The 8,974-nt window shown below is 42.6% G+C and overlaps 4 protein-coding genes across 4 annotated transcripts; 2 read left to right on the top strand and 2 right to left on the bottom strand.

The window, feature by feature from the left end:
- Window positions 1-1,613: 1,613 nt before the first annotated feature.
- Window positions 1,614-2,517, bottom strand: RB195_007204 (uncharacterized protein; the record flags this gene model as incomplete). Its single annotated transcript, XM_064180715.1, has 4 exons — window positions 1,614-1,640; window positions 1,724-1,873; window positions 1,982-2,199; window positions 2,487-2,517. 4 exons carry the CDS (start codon window positions 2,515-2,517, stop codon window positions 1,614-1,616), a joined length of 426 nt encoding a protein of 141 aa, XP_064037565.1.
- A 1,253-nt stretch (window positions 2,518-3,770) lies between these two features.
- RB195_007203 (uncharacterized protein) lies at window positions 3,771-4,067 on the top strand (the record flags this gene model as incomplete). Its single annotated transcript, XM_013445532.2, has 1 exon — window positions 3,771-4,067. One exon carries the CDS (start codon window positions 3,771-3,773, stop codon window positions 4,065-4,067), a length of 297 nt encoding a protein of 98 aa, XP_013300986.2.
- An 800-nt stretch (window positions 4,068-4,867) lies between these two features.
- RB195_007202 (uncharacterized protein) lies at window positions 4,868-5,293 on the top strand (the record flags this gene model as incomplete). The annotated part of the gene is made up of 1 exon (XM_064180714.1): window positions 4,868-5,293. One exon carries the CDS (start codon window positions 4,868-4,870, stop codon window positions 5,291-5,293), a length of 426 nt encoding a protein of 141 aa, XP_064037564.1.
- A 637-nt stretch (window positions 5,294-5,930) lies between these two features.
- On the bottom strand, window positions 5,931-8,566 carry RB195_007201 (uncharacterized protein; the record flags this gene model as incomplete). Its single annotated transcript, XM_064180713.1, has 4 exons — window positions 5,931-6,080; window positions 7,604-7,769; window positions 8,326-8,455; window positions 8,509-8,566. 4 exons carry the CDS (start codon window positions 8,564-8,566, stop codon window positions 5,931-5,933), a joined length of 504 nt encoding a protein of 167 aa, XP_064037563.1.
- Window positions 8,567-8,974: the final 408 nt, after the last annotated feature.

Genomic DNA, 8,974 nt, shown 5'->3' with positions numbered 1-8,974 from the left:
AGTGCGAAATCAGTGTCAATTTTTCGAAATTCGAAATAACTCAAGTAATTTTTTACTTGTATTTTTACTTATACGATTTCACTTGTATAAATGATTAAATGAACTTTTTGAGTGCTGTTTAACCGAGTTCTTCCAAAAATATGTTATTGATCGTGCATTTTACTGGCCTGCCGAATCCTCCAAATTACTTATTTCGGTACACTAGCATTTCAAATCCGGTTGAAACGTTAAACATAGGGCGTTGGTAATTCTCTTTCGTAAGGGTCTTAAGGGTTTCAATTTTTTGGTGATGACTGCATCATTGCCAAAATTCAGCAAATAGATAACAATGCTCTAGATATATCAACAATCAAAGTTTTCACTCACCTTAGAAAGTTAACCTCTGTGTACTTGATCGCACAAATCTTACGTATCATTCTCCAACCTCCTTTTCCACACCGAAAATCTTGTTGATCTACCGGTGGATCCCCAAATTTTTTCTTTCTCGAAGTAGTTTATCGATTCGTTGTAATTAAATTATGATCGGAAATCCAGATATTTCTACTACTTCTACTTTAGATTATATTTTATTATATTTCATCATTGCTATATTTCTTCTACTTTTCTTCCCCCCTCAAGGCTGTTGAAGCACGACTAGCGTTCAACATCTATATGTGGGTGTTCGCACATGAAATCGGAACATAAAAATACTCCAATGTTCAAAAGTATGAATCCGTAAAATGTAAAATTGTGAATTGAATTGCCCATTTCAAGCTCTGAAGAAGCGATCTTGCCGAAATGTTACCAAACAAAATTATTTGAGAACCTCGTGTACAGCTTAAGCATTCGGGCACCTTACCATGCAGAGGTTATTTGAAAGTCGAACTTTCCGTCTGCTTTTATGATTGCTCGAACGAATTCGTTTCTTAAAATCTGAATAGCTCTGTTTATGTCTTCTATGAGTGCCTAAGAAGTTTTTGGACGGAAAATTTATTAGTCTGACGTTTCGACTTTTTCGTCACCACAGTGTACGGTTATCGAAACACTGATCCAGATTAGTATCACACGTGACGGAATAAACATGAGATTGTTCCAACCAATCTCTATTCAACCAATCTCTGAAGAAGGCGAAAAGTCGAAACGTCAGGCTAGTAGATACTCCAACTAGAAATTTCGTAGCTACTCTAATAAAAACCAGTGCCGCTATATGTAGAACTCGTCTAAGGACGCAACATCGTTCAAACAGCACTTACTGGACAAATTATTTATCTTACTTCATCACACAAACACATCAAACATGCCATCTATAGATCTACCATACTGTCGAATTTCCTCAGCAACTCTTATTTTTCATAAAGCCTTATTTTTATGATCAGTGATGAATAAAAAAAGTGAAGTTGACTTCATAAATGGAGAACACTAATGATTTCATAGACGTTACTGATAAATACGCACAATAGCAAATTTCGGAGGTGTATCGGAAACGTGAAAGCACCGTTCATGTAGAATATCTGGACCTGCAGTTTTGAGGAACTTATGATGAGTTGCCTCATATTCTCGCAGCAGTGTCTATCGCCATAAGAAGTGAGAAGTTCCGCATAGAAGCAACAGTGGAACGTCCTATTTTTGCATAGTCATGCATGCTTTAGCTTGAACCATTCCTGAAAGACATTTCCATTTACGAAAAAAGCATTCCATTCGGAAAGAAATAGAATGGTAATAAGGGATTTTTCTATGGACTCACATCTTGTGTAAAGGAATATTGTTTCGTCATTCCATTTATTGCCATTATATGGACCGTGTTCCCATCTTGGATATCCCGAGATTTTGTCTTTTTTGGGAGCATTCCTGTAGTCCTCAATGTATCATCGGCGTTCTTCGTCAACCTATCCCTCTACAATTGAAGTGAAACTAGAGTTCAAATAATGCAACTCATCCATTCGAATCCACTGTGAAAAAACTTACTCTTAAAAAAGAATTAAAACCGTCAGTACGAATGCACCTTGGGTCGTAGGTTCTCGAAAATGGTGTGCTCGACAAACAGCGGCGTTCCACAGAAAACCAGAGCATCGATCGCCAAAAACGTGGCAGCATTCTGACATTCGGGTTGCATTTTTGAACCGACAAGGGTCTCCTTTCTTACAAGAGGAATATGTTGATGATGACACGTATAGAACTTGCACATTGCGTCAGAATTTTGTGGCCCGATGGTTGGAATATCTTAGAAACGTTTCAATTACTCGTCTTCAACTTTTAAACTTTCAAAAAAGGCATTAAACTCGGTGCAGTTGCGTAAGCGGCTGCGCTTGAAGCGGAGCGACAGAGCGTAGTGGCTAGCAGTTGGGAGGGACCCTTGCTGCAACCACTCATCGCTGCAATTCGCGAAGGTCCCACATCGATTCAACTAGCCAGCACCATTGCACTGTTTAGACCGCAGACACTTACACAACTGCACCAAGCTTCATGTCGTTTTGATCCAACTGTAACACTAAATGTTTTTAAGTGACCTTCTATGACGATATAAAAGGTAGAAAACATCGTAAACTCTCAGTAGACATTAAACAAGGACGGCATAATCATAGCTTTGGCATCTACGACGTCGTTGACAAATGATAGCCACAGGAGTGGAGGAAACGGGAGTGGAGGTGGCTACGCCCCCAACGCGTTCTCTTTAATAGTCTCATCCAGTGAATGAAATATCGTTTATTGTTCCGACAGAAACTTCAGTGGAGCATCAATTTTCTCTGAAGTAATGGGTCAAGTTGAGAAAAAATCACTAACTTGTCCCCGTTCCTTGTTTCTAATAGTGTTTTTACATAGAAAGAATCTGTGAAGCGCCTAATATTTTCCGAACAGGAGGAAAGATGTGTGTTATGAAGTGGTGACGAATAAATAAAATATAAAATTGTGCACAAGTAGCGAAGTCGGTAAGAGGTTAAGTAAGAGGTTCTAACCGCACGATTTATTGATGCTTCAAAACTGCCCTAGATCTAACCGGGCTCTTCTTCCCTTCAGTGTGGATAAATCGGTGCCGTAGGTGTTTGGAAGGATAAAAATACTGAATTGATCCATTGACTAGTCCTCCCTCTCTGCCGCATCCACGACATCTCAAGCTGAGTGATTATCAACCGACGCTTTATTCTTTATCGCAATGATCTGCGCAAGATAATTCCCTTGCCACATTTATTGGAAGTAATTATCCATGAACAAATCTCTGCTCTTATTTATAAGTTAAGTTTATACTATTTTTCAATTCCTAATTTTGTTCCACGGATCTCCCTCACTAGAGGGATCACACACACATGGTTAGTCGCGAGGCTAAAGGCTAGGCGGACAGGGGGCTAATCGGGGACCAAAAGCGACCTTGTTGTCTGTTGCTTACACAGAGACGCGGGTCGATTTAGGGGATGGACTCCCCGTTTCTGCTAAGCCAGGACTGATTCATGACATCCTTGCTTCCCGCACGTCGGTGCGCTTAAAAGCCTGCAATCAAGTGACTGGGAGGTGCAAGGGAGGCGGTTTTGAGTCGTCTCCAACAAATAAGCTCCGCATGTCCACTCCGGGAGAACGCAATTTCTCCCAGAAACTCAAGGGACTAGAGGCTTGCAACCAGCCCATGGGGTTTAGAATTTTACGCATTTCACAGAAATACAAAAGAGTCTCCTGATTCTGGAGGAAAGCCTATTACGGTAGCGCCAGGAAGGACGGGTTGCAGGAGTCATTACCGTCCTTCCTGGCGGTTACCGAAACGGAAAAGGACTACGATGACGATCTGTACCTATAACGCACGTATGCTTGCATCGAAAGCGGCCGTCGAAGATTTGATGATGCAAGCCAAGAAGATTAATTCCAACGTCATCGGAGTGCCCGAGACGAGACGACGTCACCCTCTCAACGCTGTATATGAAACTGGAGAAGAACTGTTCTTAGGAGCATGCGACAGTAGAGATTTTGGAAGAGTTGGCGACCTCGTCAACAGGAGCATGGCAAAGAACATCGACTCTTTCGAACTACTTACGACCCGAATCGGACGTCTGCGGATGAGAAGATGTGGTCCAACACCAACTTTGATTATCTTCGTCGCTTAGGCTCCAACATCAAGCTACGAAGAAGAAGATGTCGAAGCTTTCTATATGTACCTGGAGAAGTTCTGCCTTCTACAAGATGATTGGATCACATAATTGACGATTTCAACGCCAAAGTTGGCTCAAGAAGAATGCCTAAGGAGCTTCACACGGGACCACAGCTTACAATGGAATGAACAGGGGAGAGGGTCTCCGAGTTCATCATAACGACTAAGATAATCCGTGGGAACTCATAGTTCTAGAAGCCCTCCTCTCTACGCTGGACGTGGGAGGGTACGGTAATGAAATAGACCACATCATCGTCAATGAAAGCTTCTGTCTGACGGACGTCGCTGTTGTTCCAAAGTTCTATGCGGGATCGGACCATCGCCTCCTACAAAGAAGATTTTCCTTCACAAGGAGAGAAGAGAATGCCGTTAAGTTCAAAGAGCGAAATCCCAGAACTATCATTAACTGGGATCTCTTCGCTACGCTAGCCGGCTTTTGGGAAGATTGCGCAATGAACAACATCGACGAGGAATGTGACCGGCTCGTTGAACCGACCGAACCTTCACGACTGCACGAAGAAGGCTGAGAGTTTTAAAACCACCAAGAGAAGCCTGTCTCTTGAAACTCTTGAGCTAGTACGCCAGCGTGGAGCAGCACGAGCCGCAGGGAACCAAGACCAAGACTCACTTCCGAGCTGGACTACGACTTTGGAACGTACGAGCTATATAACCTGCACTGCATACATTGCAAAAAATGTTGTCGTCCAGCACATCGCCAAACCCCACAAACTGAAAGATCAACTTCCTGGAGCGAACATGGAATCATTGGCAACAACCATTCGTTTGGTTACGCTAAACTGCCGAACACTGTCGAGTGAACTCCAACAAACCGCCCTGTCCAGGGTTCTGCAATATCTCTCTGTGGCGTTTGCTCCACTGCAGAAAACACGCATGCGAGATACACCCATCAATAGCATCGAAAATTACGCCATGTACTGCTGTGATGCTGATGAGAAGAAAGTGAGTGGCTACGCAGTAGTTGAGAGGAACGATTGCAACGGCATGGTGGAAGAGTTTGGCTCAACGCCGTCTAGATGGGCTTCGTACGACTGCGAGATCGCAGAGGATGTAAACAGTGGATCGCAAGTGCTCACGCATCTACATAAACCGTTGAGGACAACAGTAAGGACGCCTTCTACAATGAAATCAAAGCGATTTGATAATAGTACTATTAGTATATAATAGTATTTCATGCAGCATTCTATTGTGCTTTTGCGGCAAACCAATCGTCCAACTCGAACTGGGAACTGACTAGACCTTCGTAGTTCTGTGGCATCGAAGGGGTGAATCTGCTGCTACGGCTTCTCGCGCCGACGCTTTAAGAGGAAAACTACAACAATGGTTCAACATTAGCTGCGCTGCAATGACATGCTCGTAGTCGTCTGCTGCGATTGAAAATTGCGTTGCTTCAGAGGCAACAGCTAACAGCAGATAACAGTTTGATGTATCTCTTTGTCTCCCCGTGGGATCCTTCATTCTAAGGTCTTCTGCTCCAACACACATCCAAAACCGTGGGACGTGCCTCTCCTCAGTCCGACACCGTAGGACCCGTTCTACCCAGTTTTACAGCGTTCTGGCACTGGCACAGGAATCCGAAGTCATACGACCACCGTCTGTCTGGCCCGTCTTAGTTTTTTTTATCGCCCTTAAGCACGGCATACCTATCAGGTCGAATCCGCCTCACTTCGTTCTGGAATTTCTTTACACACATACATAAACGCACATAGTGACAAAATAAGCCCGCTATTATATGGCATGATATCACCTGTGCTCGTAATGTGATCTGCTTGTGTTTGAACCAGTGATACTTCCAATTCCCTCATAAAGGCGGCTCAGTGGCAATCTCTTCTCGGAGGTACTCGAAAATCCTCATATCTTTCTTTTGAGGACTTCGAGATGAGGTCTGACCATCGCTTCGGCGGAATTCCCTATGCTCGATATCGGTATTCATTTGCCCACAACTCTGCTCCTAAACATTGTTGTTGAAACGGATCACGTGTCCAGCCAACCTAATTTTATAAGGTCTCTCTCTTGTTTTGTTTGCGCAAAGCGAGATACTCCTAGCATCACCCTTTTAATTGAGCGTTCCCTCCTGAAACGCCCACGTTTCTGTAGCGTAGCGTAGGTTAATGCAGAAAAAACCAAAGTGCTCAACATTGTTTTTGAGCAGAAAAACATATCGAAACAACTCAACTCGTTCTCATCTAGACAGTAACTGGACATTTCTTATCTAAAAGCTCTAAAAAACTGCTTTCGTTGATACTTTATGAAGCATGGCAAATTGAACGAAATATGAGCATGTAAAGGTAACGCGAATCCGAAATTCTGAAGGTGATTGATTCGTTCATTCATTCATTGGTTCGGAAAACATAAAGAAATAGTTTGCATGCAATTTCTCTAAGTATTGGTCTATCAAGGAAAGTCAAGAGAGAAATCGAAGAATTGATTAGAAATAATTATCGACGATCGAGGCAGAAGGAGTGCTTCATATATTGCCAGTAAGTAATGGAACAAACATCTTTGGATCTGTAAGTGCGTGCAATTTCGTGGCTGTCAAATCCACAATCCTCGCTCTATATTCAAAAAGTATCTCAATTTATATTTTCAATAATTCATTTTCGCTATTCACGTTGTATTGCTTTGTGTTCTTGTCATAAATATGTGTCATGGGTGGGATTATTATAACGTCATTCGTTTTGCAAATTCGGAATTGTGTTGATTCAACAATGAAAAAAAATTGAAAATGAATTTAAATAATCTAATCCACATTTCTGAAATAAAACTCTGTGATAGTGGGTGACATGAGACTTAGGGTATTTTATCACCCTAATTGAACAGACCAAAGCGGTGGTTCAGTGGAATGTTTATTAAGTGAATAAATTGAGTGCCAACAAATAGGATTCAATGAAAAGAGTGGGCAGAAACTCTACTTCGGAAAGTACCATTTGATTGTTCCCTCATTCACTTTTGTTATTTGCACTGTGTTATGGTGCTGTTGTCATAAACATGTGTCATGGGTCATGGGATTATTACAACGTCATCAGTTTCGCAAATCCGCAATTGTGTTGCATCCACAATGTGTCGAAATCCCCGGTTTGCAACGGAATTGCTGTTCGAATTTTCCTGCTTTTATTCGAGACCACAGTAAGGTTTTTCCAACTAATCACAGTTCGGTATTGATCACCAAAATCTTCCTTTAATGTAAAGGTTTAGAATGAAAATGTTTGTTTGGATAAGTCCTGTCTTGAGAAGCATAAACAAATCATCAACAGATTTTATGTTGCTCAAAATGTGCTCGGTGATGTTGGACACAAAGCACGTTCTCATCAATCGAACCATTTGTTAACTCTAGGGCTTCTGAAAATAAGAAAAGGGATCACGAAACGATCTGTCACTGCGACCACCCTGATCATGCATTCTCTACCGCTCCCATTATCATCTTCTAAAGACCACCTCCGATCAACTCTACGCCGGTTATCAGTTGTTATGTACCTTGTACCTATCCCATCCGTTAAGCGAACACGTCACTCCCTCTCGACGAGACACAAGTCGAGATACTCTTCTTGAGTCGGAGCTGCGAAGACCGGCTAGGTGTTGTGTGCGCCGGTTAAACTTCAGAAGACATCTCTCAAGAGCTCTGTGGGTAGTAACTAGCTTCCTAAACATGGCAGTAGTGTCTGCCCAAGTCTCCGCTGCGTAACAAAGGGGTGCGAATGCTGCTCTCATTCTTCTATTCAGTTCTTTCTTCAAGTCGTTCTCCAAGTTTATAGAACGTCCGAGTTATAGGTATGACGAAGTTTCCACAATTTGGGAGCCTTCAAAGTTGTACTCCTCCGTCCTCGCTGTAGGCATTCTTCATGAACTGTGTCTTCTTCCAGTTTATTCGGAGTCCTATTCTCTTCCCTTCTTCGTTCAATTCGTTGAGCATCGTTTCTGCTTTATTGGTAAGGGAACGATGTCGTCCGCAAAACGAAGGTTTGAGAGAAATCTTCCATCAAGACGTATGCCCCTTGCTTCCCAAAAAAAGTGTTTTCATTATCCATTGCAATGCAGCCATGAAAAACTTTGGTGATATAGTATCGATTTGTCGTATCCCCTTTCCAAAGGGTTTGGGTAGAGGGTAGTGGAAAAGCTGTATCTTCTTGGTACATCTATCGTAGCAATTGGCTAATGTCCTCACATATGTGTCCACACCTTGATAGACCAGTGCTGACAGCACTGCATTCGTTTCTACGCTGTCGAAGGCTTTCTCATAGTAGACGAAGATTACAACAAGTGAAAGCAATTTTTTATGGCTATCGACACGTCTAGATGTGGTCCAAGCAGCTCTGGGACCCTTTCTTTCTGAAGGTAGGACGTCATGTGCGCTGCTAAAATTACATTAATTGGATGGTCACCAGCCTTAAGAACGTCTGCTGATATAAAATCAGGTCCGGGGACTGTGTCAAGTTTCATGCTCCTGATAGCGACTCGTACCTCCGGAGGAAGAATCCGTGGTGGAGCTTCACCAGTGGGGATGGTCGGGTTTGACACAGGAGTTGATGAACGAAAAAGAAATTGCTCAGCAAATCTGCTAGCGGAATATTATATTAGCGAAGATCCCTGCGGCACTTCTTTAGACTTGTTCTTCTTTGTGCTGCTTTCAGAATCTCTTTCTGCCTGCATTTTGAAAGATCCCCCTGTAACGCTTTTCTGCAGCTAGTGTTTGCTACTAACCGCACAATGTGCGAGGCATTCGAATCAAACCTAAAAGTCCTTCTTTCAAACAAATTCCTTGGTGGTCTTCGAAGTTCGATACGAGTTTGTCGTGCGCAGCTTCGAGGCACGATTAGCACAGACTCCTAATCCTATGAGCAGAATCTC

Source organism: Necator americanus, chromosome I, assembly GCF_031761385.1.
Source record: "Necator americanus strain Aroian chromosome I, whole genome shotgun sequence".
In the NCBI taxonomy this organism is placed as follows: Eukaryota; Metazoa; Nematoda; class Chromadorea; order Rhabditida; family Ancylostomatidae; genus Necator; species Necator americanus.
The sequence above is the reverse complement of the archived record's forward strand: the minus strand, read 5'-3'. Positions and strand labels throughout refer to the sequence as shown.